This window comes from Urocampus carinirostris, chromosome 1, assembly GCF_059441175.1.
Source record: "Urocampus carinirostris isolate Australia breed hairy pipefish chromosome 1, RoL_Ucar_1.0, whole genome shotgun sequence".
Lineage (NCBI taxonomy): Eukaryota > Metazoa > Chordata > Actinopteri > Syngnathiformes > Syngnathidae > Urocampus > Urocampus carinirostris.
In genome coordinates, this window is record NC_142349.1 from 58,564,775 (window position 1) to 58,586,875 (window position 22,101).

Sequence of the window (22,101 nt, forward strand, 5' to 3'; positions counted from 1 at the left end):
TACTTTTTTTTCTCATCTCATCTCATTAGCTGCACCGCTTATACTCAGTAGGGTCGCGGGGGTGCTGGATCCCATCCCAGCAATCATCGGGCAGTGGGCAGGGAACACCCTGAACTGGTTGCCAGCTAATTGCAGGGCACACAGGGACAGACAACTCGCTCATTCAAACCTAGGGACATTTTGGAACGGCCAATCCACCTGAAATGGCATGTCTTTGGAATGTGGGAGCAAACCGGAGTGCCTGGAGGAAACCCACGCAAGCACGGGCAGAACATACAAACTCCGCACAGTAAGTCCGGTAGCTGGATTTGAACCCACACAGGAGGTTCCCAAGACCTTAGAACTGTGCCGCACACGCACTAAACACTGCGCCGCCGTGCTGCCCTGTGTTGTTTTTAGGTACATTAAAATTCCTAATGTACTAAACATTTTTTTTAATCTTTTTTTCCTTTAAATGCTTTACTTCAACTAAAATTCAATAAAATTTATGAAAATAAGCATTAACAAACTAAAATGTATGAAAAAAAAAGATTTAATTTTTAGACATTTTTGAATGTTTTTATTGATTTTTTTTTTTACAGAAAAGACGCTTTTTACACTGTTTTATATGTTACTATTGTGTTATACAAAAAAGAGTGCTAAAATGCACCAGGAAGAATACAAACTGGATACTTACAGTGACCAAACTTCACCATTGTTCTTATGTACATACCCAGCTTTGTCAGATTTCTCCAGCACACACGTCATTTGAAACAACAACCGATAATCCCTCAAGTGATGAAGTAAATTACATTCATTTTAAATTCAGTTCTGATTTATCCACGGAAAGTGTGATGTGTATATTTTCAAACTTAATACAAATTTTGTGGTGTGCTTTGGCCAGACAGGCACAATGTTCCAATGCGTTGTGATTGTAAGAAGAAAATGAAATTCAATAGTTTCCTCCTTCACACCAGAGAAGGTTTCATGGCACACTATTTGACCAAGGCATTCTTTTGAAAAATAAGGTTTTAGATTAACAGATGCTCTTTTAATGTTTGGTGTGATGCATTGAAGAAAGTCAAACGTGTAAAACCTGTCTTTATTTTCTCGTCAAGATCTCACAGCAGCTCAAAAGATTCCAGCCACTGATGTCAACAATTGTGAAATATTGAATTCATAAACCAAAAGAAGTCCATCCCAAGTGGAAGTAAGCAGTGCAAAAAACCCCAACATGAATATTCTAGAACTTATGAACAAAACTTCTACAATGCAACTTTTTTTGGTCATGGCGTCTCAAAAGTGGTTTCTCAACTTTGACTGTAATTACAGATATTTACAACAAAGATTACAGTATTGCACACAACAATCGCTTTCACGCGCTCGTTTATCGACGCTTGTGCAGACACAATCAAGTACAGGACATAAATTCGTCATCGCTCGTACGAATCCAAATAAAAAGCGAGAGCGTTATTTTGAAAGAAATATGAACATCACATCCGAAGCCCTGCGGCTGGTACCTGACCAGGCATATTTTGGGGGACCCTCGCGTGCCGCCGTGTTTGAGGTCTAAAACAACCTTCAAGAGGGGCGTTTACCTGCTCGTGAAGAAACAGGTCTGCCGGCAGGTAAATGTAGTAGTACTAATTGTAATAGAGATGCTTGTGGTCAGTAGGTGGCGTTGGTGGGTTCTCTCTGCGAGCTGAAGAGGATGTCAGCTTTGGAGCTGAGCAGGAAGGTGAGCAGCAGGGAGCTGAGCAGAACAGCCATACCCACTCCCAGAGTCACCATCTAGTCAGAAGCAACGAGAAATTAACAATCTTCACAACAATATAGCATTAAATTTTCATCACAAAAGGCGATTAGTGCAAACATCGTCACTTTCTCATTGAAAGCTAGCGTTTTTGTGTTTTTCACATATAAAATTGTAATATGTAAGCCAATTTGCTAAATAAGCAGCAACTGTGTTCAAAGACTGTGGAAAAGGGTAGTAGTAGCTCATTGTCTGTAAAGTCAGGAGTAGTATATTAAATGCAGAAAAGGGACAGCAGGTGTCCAGTCGACATACAGTATGAAAGATGCTATTATATGAATTGGGCACTCGGCATCTGAGATCTCAAGTCAAGAGGTGCTTTGATATGTGCCATTTGTTAGCAATAAAGATAGCCAAACATTTTTTATAACTCCTCACAAGCTTTTCCCACACTATTGCTGGTATGTTTGCCCATACAGATCTCCTCTAGAGCAGTGATGTTTTGCTGCTGTGGTTAGGCAACACGGACTTTGAACTCTTTCCACATATTTTCTATGAGGTTGAGATCTGTACACTGCCTAGGTCACTCTAGGACCTTGAAATGCTTCTTACAAAGCCACTCCTTTTTGGCCCTGGCTGTATGTATGGAATCATTGGCAAGGTGAAAGACCCAGCCATGTCTCATCTTCAATCCTCATGCTGATGGGAGATTTTCACTCAAATTCTCTCGACACACGGCATCATTCAGTCGTGCCTTTTCACAGATCAGTCATGTTAGTCCCGTTGCAAAAAAACAGTCCCAAAGCATAAGGTTTCCACCTCCATGCTTCACAGTAAGTATGGTGTTCTTCGCATGCAATCCTTTACTCTTTTTCCTAAAAAGATGAGAACCTGTTGTTTTTCTACCAAAAAGTTCTATTTTGGTTCCATCTGACCATAACACATTCTCCCAGTCCTTTTCTGAATTATTCAAATGCTAGAGGTTTCAGCACATGGACACATCTGGCAGTGCAGGGTTTGAGTCCCTGGCGGCACATTGTGTTACTGATGGTAGCCTTTGCTAGTGTGGTTCCAGCTTTCTGTAGGTTATTCACTAGGTCCCCTGGTGTGGTTCTGGGATTTTACCCCACCGCTCTTGTTATCTTACACCACCAGGTTGAAATCTTGCATGGAGGCACTAATCGAGGGGTGGTCTTGTATGTTTTCCACTTTCCAATAATTAATCCCACAGTTGATCTCTTTACAACAGGTTTTAAGGCCCGGTCACGCAGCCTTTCACGGGCGTATCGAGGCTGAATCACGGCCAGAAATTTCTGCCCGTGAAGCAGACGCTGTTGGACGCTTTGAGATCGCGATACAGACGAGATACAGCAGTGCTTTACATGCGGTAAGAAATTCCCACGCGGCTGGCCGCGCGAAAAGGTTTTGCGCTGCTCAAAACTTTAGACCACGGGTAACCGCGGGCGGCACACATGGTACACACGAGGTAAAGACGCGGTACGAACGTGCTACGGCCAAGACGTGGTTACACGCGGGTAGGACGCGAAATTTTAGCGGGTAATCGCGGGTGGAGCACGGCCATAGCACGTTTGTTCTGCGCCTGTATCGCGGTGTTATCACGTGCATTAGCGTGTGTACCGCGTGTAAGCACGGTCAAACGCGATGCAGCCGCGGTTACCCGCGATAAGGACGCGGAACAGTCGCCAGCGTCTGTTTCACGGGCATACCACGGGTAAACAGCGGGTTTAGCCAATTTTGCACATTTTCCACCGCGCCTGCTTCACGGGCAGAAACTTCTGGCCGTGATTCAGCTGCGATACGCCCGTGAAAGGCTGTGTGACCATGCCTTTACCTATTCAAATTCAGTCTTCCCAGCCTGGTGCAGGTCTACAAGGAGACTGACTGAGGTTGTGGAACGGTGTCTTTATACTGATAATAGGTTCAAAGACATGACATTAAGACAGGCAAGGAGTGGAGCTTTGCTAGACCTCGTTAGAATAAGTTAGACCCTTTTGACAACCAGGAATCTTGCTCATTTTTAGGTGATCAAATCCTTATTTCTCACTCTAATTTGGAAATAAATTTTTTGAAAATCAAACAATGTGATTTTCTGTAATTTTGTCCACATTATGTCTGTCATGTAAAGGGTTTACCCATGTTGACAATTACAGGCGTCCTTAATCTTTTCAAGTCGGAGAACTTTCACAATTGGTGGTTGACTAAATAATTCTTTACCCCGCTGTATAAGAGGCGAACCAGATCATAACGCGCACTTTCAAATTTCTGGCCAATTCGAGGTCTTTATGTGCGCCTTGTATCCAGAAAACTAGTAATATAGAATTAAGTGCAGTGCTACAAGTTGACTGACTGGATGCCAACATTTAAAAATTAAAATATAGTGATTAGGCCAAATATATAGATCCAAAACTCTTAGCAACCACACAGAAATCAATGAACTAATCAATTTTCCAATAGTAAGTCAAGCATCTTGACTTTGAAATGTGCAAAATATCACTCATCCAAGTCTGTGACAACAAATATACCCGATGCAGTGTTTATTATTTTACCTCCAGCTCATGACTGGCCACAAGGAAGATTCGTCCCTTGATGATCTTCCAACGTGACTCAGTCCAGGTGGAGTAGTTTGTGGAGGTGAATTCTTGCAGAGGGTCAAATGCAGGAGACAAAGCCTTGGAGAGGTGTACAGTAGAGCGAACGCAGTAGCCCTCCCGCTTGGTGGCATTGGGCGGCAGGGAACCTTGGACCCATGTGTAAGTGTAATTCTGATAAAGGCAACAATGAGGAGTTTAAAGTTATTTTAGATGGGATTGTCCTGCTATTTTCCACGACAACCACTCACATGTTTGCTCTCTGTATCATTCTCTTCCATCCGCTGGTTCTGGCAGTCTGGCTGAGTTACGTTGACCACGCTGCCAGTCAAGTTGGCCAGCAAGTGTTGCACCAGGTAAGTGGGCTCGCTCACTTGTTGTGCCACACCCACGTAGAAGTTTGTGGCCGTATCCTCTGAAGCACATCACAGAAACATTGTTCCAAATGAACTGCGAACATGTATCCTCTGCGACGTGTTTTGATCCATTAAGGATGAACGCATCACGCTCTATATGTCTCTCAGGCCAGAGAGGCTTTGGACCTTCCCACAAACACCTGAGCTTATCTTACTTTATAGTCAACGACTGATGAATCAATGTCATCTTAGCCCCTGAAGCACATTTTACCAAAATTTTGTAGTTTACATCTCAAACTTTCACAAAAACACATTTTTTTAAAACACAAAACACAATAAAAAACTGATAAAAATAATACATATGTTCACATTATTCTGAAAAATATCTTTCAGAGTCTTACATCTTACCAAAATGAATAATCGCTGTCTGGTTGTGGTCAATAGCAGTCGCGATGGCTTTGTTATTTAATCATTTTCGTAACTCGCGTGAGTCTTCATCCCAAAAATAAGCATAACAAAACTAATTTGGAAAATTGGAACACGAGCACAGTTCTGAGGTCATGGGATCAAACCTTCATGTGTGGAGTTTGCATTTTCTCCCCGTGCTTGCATGGGTTTCCCCAAGGCACTCTGGTTTCCTCCCACATTCCGAAAACCATGCATGTGAAGTGAATTGGCCGTTTCAAATTGTCCCTTGGTGTGAATGAGCGAGTGAGTTGTCTCTTTCTGTGTGCCCTGCTATTGGCTGGCTACCAGTTCAGGGTGTCCTCTGCCCGAGGACAGCCGAGATGGTCTCCAGCACCCCCGCGACCCTAATGAGGATAAGCGGTGCAGATAATGGATAGATGGATGGAACAAGAATTAAGGAAAATCTACGAGAACGACAACTCCTTCAAGTCTTTATTTAGCGATATGATTTGGTATTAACGAAACAAATGGGAGGAAAATAAAAGATGTCGCTACTAGGGCTGCACTATTTAGGGAAAACATCCAATTGCGATATATTTCAGACCAATTTTCGATTCTATTTTCGATTTTAAAAGAAAAGTGCATTTTCTGCGCTAGATTTGTTTTGTTTTTGTGAGTACCTAACCCATGACCTAAGAGTACATACTCTTCCATGAGTGGTGTTAAAATGAGTGGCCAAAAAAATAAAAATACTAAACATGTTTTATGAGGAATACCTGGAATATGACAATATTAAGCCCTATGCACCCAAGGGTTAATAATAGTGACATGCTTTAATCTTACGTTAACAGCGCCTTCTTTTGGAGGGCTTTGGTAGGCTTGCTGTCTATAAATCCTTGGAAAAAATGCAGTGTCTTGCGATAACAATCACACTACGTAACATCACGATATTGATTATATTTCAGTGAATCATACAGCCCTAATAGCTACCAGGACTATAAGTACAAAAGTGCCAATGCAGTCCTATCCTAAACTGGTTAACTTCTCCAATAAGGTAATATGACAGGTCTTATGAAACAAAGAATACATTTACATGCAAGCAATAATCCCATCGGTAACACAATATCTGATTTCTGGAGCTTACTCTATTTATAAAAGGATCTAATTGTGAACCCTATGTAAAAATGGATACAGCTATGGCATTTTCAACAAGAGGGCAGGAAAATAGAAATTTCACATAGAAATGAACCCAAAGGTTCCTTTTTTAGGAAGTTTGTGTGCATCATTTGTCTTAATACCTTAAGTCCCACAGTGCTTTGGGGCATAAAAAAAATCTCAGATGATGAGAACTGCGCGTGTGCACAGCCAATCAGATTACTTGAATGCGTATGCATGCACAAGTAATCAGAAAATGAAAGGACTTACCCAACTCTTGATATTGTACTACTTTGAGTGGGACTTAGACCTTAATCAAATTATTCTGGGCAATTCAATGGTTTTACATAATCAGAATATTCTGTTTGTATGAAGATTATTGCCTGCATGTTAACATACAAAATTGCACAAAAATGCCTGATTGAGAAAGTTAAGCATTTTTTAATGATTTTCCAACAACTTACTCAGGTAGCTTGCAAGGTCGGCGGGGACCATCTGCTGCAGCCAGCTGTTATTAGACTGAATAAGGAATGAGTAAAGCATCCGAGACACCTAAAGGCAAAAAATACATGGATGAGTGATGCAAAAACTAAAAAGGTTGGAAATAGTCCTTTAAATTGATCTTACAATTTGTGCGTCGGCGTTGATGCTATTCAGTTGAGCTTGATCTCCTCCTGCCTGCTTGTACAAAGCTCGAGCAATCACTGTGGCCGCTTCAGCCAGAGTCTTAAAGACAAACATTATCTTGACTCAAACCACATAGTGAAAAATAGTCTTTTGATGGTGACAAAGCAAACCTTAGCTGTCTCTGTAACAAACTGTAGCTTCTCCTCTTGTGTCATATTCTGCGGGTACGACACAGGTAGGTATTCGGCGTTGTCGTACATGCTCTGGTAGAACCTACAAAGCGGAAAACCTTTTCTATAAACTTGACGTTATAATCAACTATGGGATATTACTCAGTGCAACAGTCGGTTTTTTTTGTTCAGGATATGAAGTGCATTGGCTATACCCAAAGTTTATGCCCAGTGTCCACATTTTTCCTCAGAAGGTTCACCTACTGAAAATTTGCAAAGCACCTTAATTAACAATCGCAGCTAACAGCGAGCCATAGCCGGCAGTCAAGTAACTGACATGAGTGGCTTGAGAAGGAAACCGCACGAAAAGAAAGTCGAAGATGACGAGCCAGATGTCCGAATCATGGGACTTGGTGACCATTACATTCACATCTCAGCTGTGGATGGTGCTAAAATAGCACCACTAGGACAAGCTACCTTCGCAAAATGGTTGTCCAGGCTTTATAGTAGTATAATGGCGGCTAAACATGTCCGCATCTCCAGTTGTGTCACATAATTAAAGTTCTAAGCCTAAGAGTATTAAAAAAAAGAAATCATGTTCATAATTAAAAAATATGTTTTAGCTTAATATTCAAATCAATAGTGTATTATTTAAGAACCTTGCCCTCATGTAGATTTTAGATCTGGGTACGGTGTAACAGTAATCTGTACAGCCCTTTGAGACTTCTTGTGATTAAGGGCTATATAAATAAACATAACTTGACTATTTAAATTAATAAATCATTTTACAACATCAGGGATAGCTATACAAGACACACCTAGGTGTAAATATTTATTTTGAAATGTTGCCCATTTCTAAAATCCTTTTCAGCATGAGTTTTTTCTCCCTAAGCAGATGTCAATTTTAGAACCTTTCACAGGCCACTAAAATTACCCCCAGGGCCATAAATCGTACACCACTGGATGATGAGATAGCATACCAAATAAATTCAGTTCTCACTTTTACAATAAGTGCACTTCAATTTTTCTATTAGCAAATAAAAATTCTCTTTTGTTGAGAAAAAAATCAGTCGAGGTAGTTATGCTCACTTAAATATTGTGTGGCGGTGTCCTGATCTAGATTTAAATCTATTATCGCAAAAGATTAATCACTTTACTTTTCAGTCTTTACTTACTGTTAGCGTATGATTGTTGTTGTACCAAACAATGAGTAATGAGAGGAAAGGTTTTATTTAGGAAGAAAACGGATTATATGCCTGATTCAAGGTTCCCCAAGCTCCCTTTCTCACCTGTTGCTGAAAGACAACTCATGGTCCTCAATGACTATGCCAGGGATGGGCCGCGATCGCAGGAAACGCTGGAAGGATGAAGGCGGGAGTGGCTGTGATACGGTGGGCTCACTTGCAGATATGTTCAAAGATGTCACAGAAGACAGGATGTTCTCCACTAGCGTCTTCACCTGACACACGAAAAAACAATAAGAGAGGAGGCCTAGCGGGATGTGTCAAAGTGGGAAGGGTGATAGACAAACCTCCATGTCCACACTGGTATTCCTCCTTGATACAGGATCAGAGTGGAGCCAGAGTCGAGAGTTGGCGCTCAGGCCCACCTAGGAGCAACCATTCAAATCAAGCTCCTACTACATTTGTGACCATATTTTGACACGGATAGGTCAACCCACCTGTCCAACCTCCAACAAAGAGTGTACATTGTCCAAGTCCAACACAAACTGCTTGTTTTCCATATCGAACACCATCCTAGAGCTGCCGATGTAGTCAAAAGTTTCCTGTTGGTTGATGGCAAAAAGTCAGTGAAGATTTCAAATACATTAGATCGCCAGGACACAGCAACCCCGCCTTATGATATTTCCACTTTAAAAGTGGTGAATGTAAAATAAAAATTATTCTACTTGCTAACATCATCTTCTGGCTGAAATCGTCATTGCAGCTCCAATTGTTATGAATTTATTAGATTTGCGCAAATAAACTCTTCGTTTTTAATCTTTTTTAGGGTCTGGGTTAGCATTTGGACTGTATTTGAAACAGTCTTCTTTTTACTTTCACCATTTTCACCCTACAATTAAAGAAAACCAAGACCAAGCGCATGATATCAATCTGTCGCCCTTAACTGCTGCCTCCTTCCCTTCGGCCTGAAGAACTTTGCGGCCACACCAATGATAAAACGAAGATAAAAGCAGATGGGCGTGGTGAAAAAAATAAATGAATATAAAAAGGCTCTTTGAATTCAGGTGGGCATAGTTAACACATATTTAATATAGAAAATATTAATTAAAATAAATTATTCTGGGTGGGGCTCTTGTGCCCTCAGCGAGTGTTGCGCTGCCACATTGTCCCAACGGCGGGTTTTCATCTGTCTGGTCGGCTTTTGTTAGTAGTGATGGCTTGTCAGGAGTTTGTTTGGTCTGAGTGGTGCTTGTCCAGCTAAATTGCAGGAAATGTTGGCCAGATTATACCGCATGTGCCCGCCTTGTGCCTTCAGGGGTGTGCTGCCATTCTACTGGGGCCGCTTTGGAGGGTTGTCCTTGGTGGACATCTGTGCTGCCGCCTTTTCGGCGTTGCCAAGCACTTTTGCCAGGTTCTACAGCGTTGAAGGGGTCTCCCCCACACCGCTTTGGTCCAGCCAAGGCTGCTAATTGATGTTTGTATCTGGGGTTCCTTGTGACTACGCTGTTATTACTCAGTCAGTGCTTGAAGCACCGCCTCTGGTGGTTGGTAGGGACGAAATAGAATGAAAATTATGATCGTAACTACGGTCCTTTGAGTCCCGTACGACCGCCACAGCATTGTGTCACTCTCGATTCTGAAGGTGACGTACCAGCGATGAGACTGGAATTTAAAGACGTTCCTAATGAAATGGGTGTGATGGGAGTGACTAATGTTTTGTTATGCATGTCTTCAACTGCACAAGCGTGATGATAACATTCAGAGCTTGCACCTTCGTTTACAAAGGTACCATATGCACTTTATGACTTATGTGTCCGCGTTATTTATGTGTGTTTTACTGTCGACTTGTGTGTCTTAGTGTAGTGTGTCCTAACATAGTGTTTTTTAATCTTCTAGACACTGAGGGTTGAAAGTAAAGCAATTTCAATTCTCTGTTTATGCTGCAGAATTGACAATAGAGCTGACTTTGACTTTGAAGCACCGTCTCTGGTGGTTGTATGGGACTCATAGAACCGTAGCGACTGCAGTTATGTTTTGTTTGGTTCGTAATCTTTTATAGACATTTTTTGTCTGTTTTTTTGGAGAACAGTGGTACCTCTACTTACGGAAGTCTACATTCGAATGTGTCTGGTTGTGGTAAATAAAAAGTCACCACAAAAATATATTACTGTGTTTTTTTTAAGACATTAGCATTTTTATTAACTCAGTGAAGTTTTCTATCAGGTTATCTATATATGCAACTGAAAATTATAGTTTTGTTTTGTTCCTATTATTTTCTAGTATAATACATTCACACGTTTTCTACATCAGACCCTGCCAAAAAGTGAAATGCCACCCAAAAATGTTTTTGCATCTTAACACAAGTGATGCTCTAATGGCGCAAGGCCATTCCAATTTTTAAATGTATTTATCTGCTATGGGTCACAAAACTTGCAGTCAAGCTAATGACAGAACGCGAAAACATGATAACCATGGAAAAAAAAGCTTGCGATCATTAAGAAATACGAATAAGGCACTTGAATCGCTACCCTTGCTAAATTGCATGGTCGGAACTATTCGATAATCCGGATTATTACTAAAGGAGGGAAATCAAGCAAGATAATCTTCTTAGAGTGTGACAATTATAGCAAGTGGAAGTTTTAAAATCAATTAAAAAAAATCTGAAAATGTATATCATAATTGTATTTCATCACATACACATATATTACACACAAGTAGTACTTATTATATACTATTTTGTTATTTTAATGTATTCATCTGGGATACCGAGAATTACCAACATTACCACGGATTTCTATCCCCCGCTATATGGCAATTTCACGTTGTGACCCCCACCACCTCAGAACAGATATATGTGGTATTTCGGGGGCATACTGTACAAAATGAAAATTAAAAAAATATATTAAAGTGAATTATGGCATACAGACCCCCTGGAAGAAAGTGTAGAAGATGGTGCGGTTGGGCGGTGCCTCCTGGGTGACATTGCGCAAGGCATGGGCGGCTGCCAGCAAAGCGACGAAGCCCGAGGCGGCACTCTGCGCTCCAGGAGCAATGTCGAAGAAAAACGATCGGCTGTCCAGCTACACGTGGGGAAAAAGATTATAACTGCGTTAACCTCTTCAGGTTTTCAAATTAATTCCAAAAAGCGTGTTTTTTTTAAATCAACAAAAACTGTTTTTTCAAGTTTCACAAAAATTTTATTCTTAGATATGAAAAGAAAATGAAAGTTATTCAAAAGGAATTATAATGTGCCCTTATAACATAAAAGAATCATATTTTTAAACTTGATGTTGGATTTTTTTAAATTGCAAAGACATTTGTATAAAAATACTTTAATTAAACCTTTTTAGATGGATAAAAACATAAACAAAAAATGTGCCGCCCAAAAAAAAAGTACAAATTTGTACACAAATAAGGACGAAGATGTTTTCCATTGAACATTAGCAACAATGTTTCTTTAATTCCTTTACATGCAAAACAACAATAAATTAAAAATTAAATGTGCTGTTCATATAAAAAATTCCCAAATTAATATTGGGGAAACAACTGTTTTTCCATTTAAAAAAAAATTTGGGAAACTAGACATTTACATGAGAGTACCAATATTATTCAATTAAAGGAGGTATATGAAAAAAGTACATACTCATTATCTGTTCAAGTGACAGGGAATATTGTTTAACAATGTATTTTGTTAGATGAAGTCGTTTAAGATTGCACTGCAAAAATAATAAAATAAACCTAATAAAATAAAAACCTTGCACATGATTTTTCATACAGAAACCTGAAAAGGTTTTAGAGCGTGACGTAGAAAAAAAAAAGAAAAAGTTTAACTGGCAGATAATTCTGCTCATAGATAATAATTTTTGTTATTTATTCAGAAAAACAAGATTATAATACAGTCAAGCTTGAAAGACAGGTTGAAAACACAGTCAAAAATTAAAGCAAATCTATTAACCAAGTTTGACCTTGAGTGACTAAAAGACCCACAGGTGGTCGAGGGCTTTCAGGCCTTTATCAGCGGGAAGTGGGCTTCTTTACTCGCCTTGGATGAAAATGTAGAAAAACACCATAAGAGATAAAGCCGTGGGTTACAAACTAAATCCTTTAAATGGACGACACGAGGCAAGAACTAAAGTAGAAAAGAAATGGCCCTGGAGGAGCAGCAAAGTATAGAGCAGCCAGGATGAAAACTGAAAAAAGCTTGAGAGAAGCAAAGGAAAAATGGATTGAAGACCAAGGCTCAGACTTAGAAGGGTGCCTTAACAAGAACAATTAAAAGAAAGCTTCCCAGATTGTAAAAGACCTCACACAAACAAAACAGACAAAACTCAGAAGCATTCACGATGAGGCAGGGAGTAAGCTAACTGAAGAAAAGGAGATCATGAATAGATGGACACAGCGAGTCCCTGAGGTCCTTAAAAATTACAGTCAACCATGTGCAGACAGTTGGTTCAACGGTATGGTCATATCACAAGCGCATCGGGACTTGTCAAGGTAATTTTTTCAGGGCACACTCCAAGGAGTCAGGAGGAGAGGAAGACCGAAAAAGAACTAGGCCCACAACATTGAGGAATGGACTGGTGCCAACAGGCCAGGAAGCATCAACAGTGGAGAGAGATATCCAGAGTTGAGTCCTAATTGGTGCCCCGACGACCCATGCCGTTAAGGGATCCGTGAATCATGAACTAATAACTACAATGGATAACCCGTATTACCTCCTGAGCCACAGTGATCACAAATGCTAAAAAAAACTTGATACTGTCACTTAAATAAAATGTGTGCCTTGAGATTTTTAAAATGAAAAAGTGGGCCTTGGCTCAAAAAGGTTGAGGAACAATTCCCTAGATTAAAATAAAATCCAGAAAAAAAATAGTCACAAAGGGCTCATCACAAGTTTCATGAACTTACTCGAGCGGCTGCGATGACGACACTCTCAGACGTCTTGTGTCCTTTAGCCGTGTTGTTGAGCGCCCTGGTGGAGGCCCAAACGTTGAAGTCCCCCAGTGGATCGCAAACAAACTCTACGCGGAGAATGAACATTAACTTAATCTGCTCTGCTAAACCGCAAGTTGACTCGAGCCAAGTTACCTGGCGTGATGCTGAAGTTGATGTCGTTTCTCCTCATGCAGGTGGCAGTGTTGGTGACGGCTGACATGTGCGAGAAGAGTTGCATTGCGCACAGCGGGTACTGGGGGACACTGCCATTCAGTGCGCGGTTGTGGTCCAAGTAGCACTGAAAAAAAAGCCGGGCAATATCAAACTTTTGTTGTTCTAGGTTAGGGGTTGGGAAACTATGACTCGTCCGCCAGATATGGCTCTTTTCACAAGTACATCTGGCGCGGACATAAAATGTGGTCCAAGATAATCTTCTATAAATCGTTCCAACTTCGACAAAGCAAAAGCCAAATCAAAGTTTTTCAACAATGGGCTTGGTCCAGGATATATATGGCACAGTCTTAACTACAGTTTACAGTGACGCTGCTACACCAACATACCCTGTTTTTGCTGTTCGTCTGTAAGGAATCTTTTATATGGAATCTCATTAAGCAATTGATGTTCACTGTTGAGACACTTTATGATGAAAACCTACAGAACAAAGTGTAAACACCTAAAAACGTCAGCTAAGTACCCGGAGCGATTTCATTGGGCGAGCTGAAATCTGCACACAAAGCACGTTCCCATCTGACACGCGCCCACTTCGCTGAAGGGAAATACATTCATAAATACTTTACGTTTACAGTATTTTGCGGCTTTTCCCCATAAGTACTCTGCATACACCTTGTTCTGAAACCGGCCAAAATGAGCCTCAACCATCTCAAAGATAAATTGGGTAATATTTGACAACTGGATGGCATTGTATTGTCTAAGGCGAAAGAAAACCAATGCCAAATGAGCACAGCATAGCAGCAAAATGTCAGACAAATATGGTGGCCACTACCAAGGAATGGAATGCGCTATGTAAAATAAATAATAAATTCTCGACCAATAAATATTTATAAAAATTAAGATTGGTATGATAATTCATTTATTTTGCCTAGTATTCAAATCAATGTTTTTTTTTACTGAATGAAGGTTTTTTTTTTTTTTGCAACACTAGGAGGCATTACACACTGTCCCTTTCAGATGGAATAAAGTTTAAAGTGGTATATTTGTTGCTATGGGATGCAGGCTCTGGCGTTATTATTTAATACAATTGATCAAATCATTTAAAGTTACACAGTGAAACAAAATGCACTGAAAAATAAGCTTCTGTCTGGAGAGTGGTTTTGGTAGAATTTTGTCTTAAAATATATGGTGTGGCTCTCAATTAAAAAAAATAATTATATATATATATATATATATATATATATATATATATATATTACTTTTATGGCTCTTTGGGTCAATAAGGGTCTGGACCGCTGTTCTAGGTGAAAGACAGCATGAGAGTTTGCCACCTACCTGTTGGATGAGGCGTGTCTCGTTGTCATCCTTCAGCGAGAAGATGGGGAAATCATATTCCTCGTAGGATAAGCCGTTGCCCAAAGGGTTCCATTCCAATGTATTGCAGTGAGCCAAGCCTGGGTCGTAGGTCTCAGAATACACGCCTAACAAGAACAACATTATTTCAAAGTGATTGAAGTAGCACGCTGATTATAGTGTTATAAGTGTGAAAGTTTACTTGGTTGTTATGAAATGATCTGCATTTCTATAGCGCTTTTCAAGTCAATGACTTCCCAAAGCGCTTTACATTGTGCTTCACATTTCCCAATAGCGGCCGTGATCTGTGCAGCCATGTAAGGCGCTAACCTGCTTATTGGGGGTATTGGGGGTTCAGTGTCTTACCCAAGGACACTTCGGCATGTAACACGGACAAGCCGGGATTCGAACTGGGATCCCTTAATCCTAAAACGATCGCTCTACCTCCTGAGCTACTGCCGCCCCAAATTTTATAGAGTGGGTCTTAAACAAGCCACAAAAGCTTTTTTCCTTGATAAAGTACCACAGGTACCGAATTTTGCAGAATATAAGTCGCTCCGGAGAATAAGTCGCACCAACCATAAAATGCATATAGTATTTTCCAGACTATAAGTCGCTTTGCAGTATAAGTCACAATTTTGGGGGAAATTTGTTTGATAAAACCCAACCAAAAACCTCCATGTTCTCTTGTAAGGTAATTGAAAATAAAAAAACAATGGGTTGAAAACGTTTGTACGGTATATAAACGTTAGATGATTGAAATGCCTGTTAATTTCAGTAACAAAGTTACATATCAAGAGTTATTAAAATAACTCTAGCATAAATAACATGCTTACCCAACTATCAATTTCACTCCAAATCACTAGATCCAATGACATTTTCATCCTCTGTGTCACTGTCATGGTAAACAATCTTACCATCATTTCTGAGCCATTTTTGTTTAGTTGTTTTTATAAATTTAAAAATCCCTTTTTAACTAGTTGTAAAAGGAAACCCACTCAGGCATGGGGAGAACATAACTAAGCTAACCACTTAGCCGCCCTGTCTGAAATGTGCTATGCAAATACATTCGGATTCGATTTGACAGCTGATTTTTTCAGACATGAAAAGGTGTTTCAGTTTTCATCTTAAAGGGCTACGAGTTTTAACCCCACCTTACTCTATAAATTTAATGAAAGCGCAGTCCAGGCAAATTATGGATTCATTTATTACTGGTTGAGTGATTTTCACATTCATTCAAATTCATGTTTTTTCCTTATTTACAGATCTGATTTTGTGTAGAAAGTTTTGAAACGATATCTGACAACAGTGTAATGTTTTCCTTAGAAATGTTCGTGTTGTAAACTCAATTTGGCCCAACCTCACCTATAATCCAGTTCCAGTGGCCCCCACTAAATTAGGTTTAAGAGCCCTGGTTTGCTGAGCAATAAATCGAATGAAAATGAAAATTTGAACATTTGCCAAGTCAGGACACTGATGGTAGGAATTTGTGAGTTTTATTTTAATTACTCCTACCTGGTGCAGATTAATGAACAGTTTAAGCAAGCAATCAACTTTTTTGCACGAGTTGTGAGTGTTAGATTTGCAATCTAACTGATCAAATTCACTCATTTTTGTTCGAACATTTTGCAACAAAATGTAATTTTTACTCAACAAAAGGATTGTAATCATCGATAAAATCCAGTTTTTTGGGGACCTTATCACCTAGGACAAATGGAAAGTTACGATAACATTTGCAATTTGTGTTTCATCACAAAATGGGGAAAAAAAGAGAATGGATAAAACATTTTGTAGCCCATGATTTTTGTTACAGTTGCAGTATTTTCCAATTTGCAAATTAAAAACCTTTTCAGTATTTTATCATGTAATACCTTTCGACACTTGACGCAAAAAATGTTTTCATTGTATACTTTTTACATCAGGATGTTCTTTTATAAAAACTTATTACATAAAATAAAGGCGGTACATTTTCCCTCATGAAACATTTTTCTGCTTTACTGAAAACTCCAGGTTTATGAAACAAAAATAAATGGTAAAAATATGAATTAAAAATATGGTTAAAAACACAATAGTTTTCTCCTGTTTTACTAAAAGTATTGAAAATTTACAATTTTGTGTGTGTTTTGAACCGGAAAATATGTGTTAAAAGTTGTCTAAAAATGAAAGTGAAAAACGCACCGGTGTTTTCGTTGGGACATCTGTTATGTGGCGAGAAACCGTCTGCTGGGTTTTCGTTGGGCGCTATGACAGCAACGCCCGCCACCCTGCCGGAGCCATTGTTCAGCTTCATCATGATAGACCTGATGGTCAAAGAAAAAATATTTTGGAACATGAAATAATTGTCTCGTAGCTAGTCATCAAGAACAAATTTAAACAAACATGTCAATATTATGCAAAGATAAATATTGTGCAAAGATAGATATTGTACAGTAGACCTCTAGTTTACAGCATCTGAGTGCGATGTGGAATAAGATTTTTTTGTCAGACTCTCATTTTACCCGACATTGGACATGAACAACAAATTGTTTTTCTTGCTCCAAAACATTAGAAAAAGCGAACTATGCTGTTCATGTGCATGACTGCACGAGTCACCCCCCTCATACATTTCTAAGATGTGTCTGCTATTTGTCGAGGTCACATAAAATGCTAGTCAGCTATTGGTTGGCATCATAATGATGCTGATATACTATTGGCTGAACTCTCCCACACAAAACCTCTCTCTCGCTTCATTCAGCATATCTTGTAACAAACTTTAGCTGTGAGTCCATGAACTTGAAGTGATAAATGAGAAGAGAAAATATGACAACCATGGAAATAAAGCTTGACATAGTATAGAAATACAAAGAAGGCACACACATCGTTAATCTCGGGAAGGAATTTAGCCATAAGTAATCAAGGATCGGGACAGTTTTTAAAATTAAGGATATGATTAATGCAAAAAGTCTTTGAGGGAATGAAAATGCTTGCAAGTAAAACCTATTAAAATTAGTTTTGATTCTAAACCCACCACTCCCCTTTCTGTATCCACCAATTAAGTCTAGTGTACCAAAAAACAAAAAAGCACCTCGTGAAAAGCTGGTGTTCTAAGATAACCATGTAGGGCGGGTGGAGACCTGTGCGCAGCACTAAGTCCACGTCTTCCTCTGATTCCAGGACATGGAGCACACCCACGTCACCAGACAACGAGGCTAGTGGACAAATTCATGGATTAGCAAGCCATGGGTGGAGCATACTTTTCAATTTATTATGAGGATTTACTTACATTGACAGCCAATCTGATGTGTTGCATTGAGGAGTCGTACACATGGGATGGTGTAGTTGAGGTGCACGTAGATTTTCTTTTCCACTGATGTACAGCCAACACCTACAAGAGCATCTATGTTATTTAAGCGCTATACCGCGATAGTAAGGGGTCCTGATACAACTTTGTTTACTTCTCATTTTAAAAAAAAGATTGCAGCTTGGAGGTTTATCTGATAATAATATAATTTGATAATTTGATTTGATATAAGCAGAAATAAACATGCGGTTAATACATTTGTTAGGAATGTGAATCCGTGACACACAAGGCAGTTTGATACTGGATTCCCGAGTCGATTCAGGTTAGCATTATCAAACTTAATAATACTCCTGCCACTCTCAAATGTGTTCAATCCAAGCAAACGCAAAAATCAAATCTCTCTAGACAGAACTGTTGTTTTGATCGTGTAGTCTCCCCAATGCTACATTCAGATTCAGATCTACTTTATTGTCATTCTAGTACACGTGTATACAGAACGAAATGTCGATGCATCTGACCCCCACAGTTTCCTTGAATGTACAGATATAAATAAAGTTGTATTGTAATTGGCTACGTATAGTATTTTACCATAGTGCCGATAGTGCAAGAAGAGTAGCTAACCAGATGTGCAAAATGGGCAGTCAGGTTAACAAGTCAGGTACACAGTAACATTAACACTGTAACAATAACGCTGTAATTACCATAGTGCAGAGAGCAATGTGCAATGAGTGGCAAGCTATAAAAAACTGCCAGTAGTGCAAAAAGTCAGATTAGCAGCCGTTTAGATTTAAGTTAACTATATGTTAGATTGACCATTTAACAGTAAAGGTGCTGTAGATTAGAAGAACAGAAGAAATACCTGGAATAGGAATAGGAAATAATTTTGCATGTCCAGATTTCAAACTTTTCAGGTTTTATTCATCTGTAGTTGTAATTGAAACAGTTTCTTGGAATGCATGGAACAATAATGAACGTACAAATCTACAAAACTGCTGCCTTTAACATTGAGGTGGTGCAAGGACATTATTTTTCTTTTATCGACAATTGATGGATGAAGAATCCCTTTAAAGTTTGTCACGGTCAAGTTAGGATAAATAGTGAATGGAATATGAATGGAGGTTGCACTTGAGCCCCAGGCGGGTGGGAATCACGAGTAGTCACGCTCAAGATGAAACGCCCATTGAAGAAATGCTAATCCGAATTTTAAATGCAACATTTTAAATTACTTGTCCTTTACACCCACAAAACGTTGACAATAGAACCACCAAGATAACAGACTCACAAAAAGGCATTTTACACCCATGTTAATTTCAATGAGTAGTCGGCTCGCTACTAGCCTAGCATTAAGCTAGCCAACTCACAAAAGAAGTCGGAACAAACGAAGTATTTTGTCTCATATACATATTGGTAGTGTTCAAAAAACTTTGGTGTGTTACGTAAAAGCTGAAGTGATGTCGACTTACCGATAAAAAACGTACACAGTAGAAAGTTAAAAGGCCATTTGTTGGCCAGTATATCCATCTTCCTGGTTTCAAAGATGAGCAAGACAACAGGAAGTTGTGAGTAAGACTTCCGGGGTTCGGTGTTTGATTTTCGGTCTGCGACCGACACGCTTCGGTTTTTTTCCTGAACCAAGGTCGGCAACTCAAAATGTTAGAAGAGTCATATTAGCCCAAAAAAATAACAAAAAGCTAATTTGTCGGGAGCCTTATATAGGCCTCAACACATTCTGTGTGTAATTATTTTAGCCTACTATTAAAATGACATATTAGATGCAGCTTAGCCCTGCGACTGGCTGGCAATCGGTTCAGGGTGTCCCCTGCCCGCTGCCCGAAGATAGCTGGGATGGGCTCCAGCACCCCCGCGTCCCTACTGAGGATAAGTGGTGCAGATAATGGATGGATGGATGGATGCAGCGTAACCTGTGGAGAATGATGCTCTATTGTATGTTACTCATGTTTAACATAATAAAATAATGAATTACCCCAGGTCTGCTCTATTGTATGTTACTCATGTTTAGCATAATAAAATAATGAATTACAGAATGTTCCATTGCTTTGATCAAATTGAAAAATGCAATAAAGAAATCTAATATTTGATGTAATTTTTATTTTGAGGATTTGAAAAAATAAAAAGGAAGATGCATACAGTGTCCCTTATTTAGGAAAAAAAGTGTAATAAAATGCACCATGGATTTTAAAAAACAAAACACCAGCCTTTTGACAATTTGAAGTGAATCAAATAAAATCAATCCAATTTGTTTGATTTCTGTGCAAATGTCAAAGAAGTCGGTGCATGGGTGAAACGAAATAGCATCCTTTTCTCTATTTTGATACCAAACCAAATCACCCATCATTGGACTTAAGCAACAAAATAATACAAAACAAATAGTATCACAGTTCACGGATTCCTTAACCACCTGGGTCGTAGGGGCACCACTTCCTGTGGTGTCTTGGGCAGGTACAGGCAGTTTTTTAGGGTAGGGGTTTGGTCCCCCACATGAAACAGCACCGGTTTCCACGGTTGGCAGCACCTTCATCATCTGGTCGCTGTTGTTTTTCAGTGTAATGCGTCATCCCACTCTACAGAGATGAGGCAACCTCCGCATTAACGGGCAGCGACATGTGACGATACTGACAAAAATTTAGAAATCACTTGATAAAAACAGCTATTTTGTTACTAAAAACGTGCCTCTGAGAGGATGGTGTTCTTACCCGATTAATATGATTTCTGTGTTGAAAGGAGGAGAGTTCATTTCTGACAGCTGCCCCTGGGGGTGAAGCTTGTGCTCCGCTCGTAAACGCAGAAGGTAATAGAGAAACACATGTGAAGCACAACGGCAGCAAGGCAGTGCAGTGGTTAGCGCGTGAGCGGCACAGCTCTGAGATTGAACCTTCCTGTGTGTAGTTTGCATGTTGTCCCCGTGCTCACGTGGGTTTCCTCCCACATTCCAAAAACATGCATGTCAGTTTAACTGCCTGGTCCAAATTGTCCCTAAGTGTGACTGAGCGAGTGAGTTGTCTGTCTGTGTGCCCTGCGACTGGCTGGCAACCAGTTCAGGTGTCCCCTGCCCACTGCCTGGAGATAGCTAGGATGGACTCCAGCACCACCGCGACCCTACTGAGGATAAGTGGTTAGATAATGGATGGATGTGAAGCACAGGAGAGAAGCGGCAAAGTAGTTGGAATTTAATATTTTTTTCTAAGCAATTTTGCAGCGTTGTTAAACGTTTAAAGTGTTTGTGTCACGTTTCTCCTACTCCAGAAACCTTATTAAAAGAAACATATATTTCCCTCCCCCATCTTTTTTCAATTCTTAAACATTTTTGAGGAAAAGCGCCAGGGAGGCACTCCGCAGCGCTAAAGAGCCGAATGCGACACCTGAGCCATGGGTTGCTGACGCCCGTCCTACCTAAAAAAATATCAAATCAACCAAAATAAACAAAAATGTCAAAAAATGAGATGATGATGAATGATGAACTAAGCGCTCTTTATGTTTGGAAAGAATATAAATGCATATTTCCTTATTAGTACCGTACTTTTGTAAAGTGTTGCTGCTTATGTCATTGCACTATTTCTTTATGTACGTACAATTTAGGCAGGTCTATGTACTGAACATAACATTTTCAACACAGAATACAGTACTGTGCATGTATCCATTTACATAGTCCTTTCGTTTTTGTATGTGCATATTTTACTTCATTGTATCATTGTTTTTAAATTCTTACACTGTACTTGGTCCTCCTTTTTATTTTCTATCATACTCAAACCATTTTATATTCTATTTCTATTTTTATTGTTTGTTAATGAAACAGTCATTGCAGCCTGGTCAACCTGGATTACCTCATGTGCGGTCTCAAGGTTCTTTCATTTTCCTCATGCTGAGGTTTTTGAGTTTTTCCCTTGCCCTCATGTAGGTTTTGGATGAGGGGATGGTGTAACAGTAGTCTATACCATGTACAGCCTTTTGAGACTTCTTGTGATTAAGGGCTATTCAAATTAACATGACTTGATTGTACACCGGGGTTTCAAAGACAAAAAGCATTGGCATTTTATGTTCATGTCCACAAAGACTTGAATCTTGAGCAAGTATCATGTAATACCTATCTGTGTTATTTTATT

At 39.6% G+C, this 22,101-nt stretch overlaps 1 protein-coding gene across 1 annotated transcript; it reads right to left on the minus strand.

Annotated features, from left to right (window-relative positions):
• Window positions 1–1,067: 1,067 nt before the first annotated feature.
• Window positions 1,068–19,594, minus strand: ncstn (nicastrin). The gene is made up of 17 exons (XM_088346719.1): window positions 19,444–19,594; window positions 17,963–18,064; window positions 17,765–17,888; window positions 16,879–17,000; window positions 14,683–14,828; window positions 13,330–13,474; window positions 13,150–13,262; window positions 11,169–11,321; window positions 8,739–8,843; window positions 8,589–8,666; window positions 8,347–8,516; window positions 7,058–7,160; window positions 6,888–6,986; window positions 6,725–6,812; window positions 4,593–4,756; window positions 4,300–4,515; window positions 1,068–1,770 (listed from the first exon to the last, which is right to left on the minus strand). Exons 1-17 carry the CDS (start codon window positions 19,499–19,501, stop codon window positions 1,648–1,650), a joined length of 2,109 nt encoding a protein of 702 aa, XP_088202845.1. The 5' UTR covers window positions 19,502–19,594; the 3' UTR covers window positions 1,068–1,647.
• Between the last annotated feature and the right edge of the window lie 2,507 nt (window positions 19,595–22,101).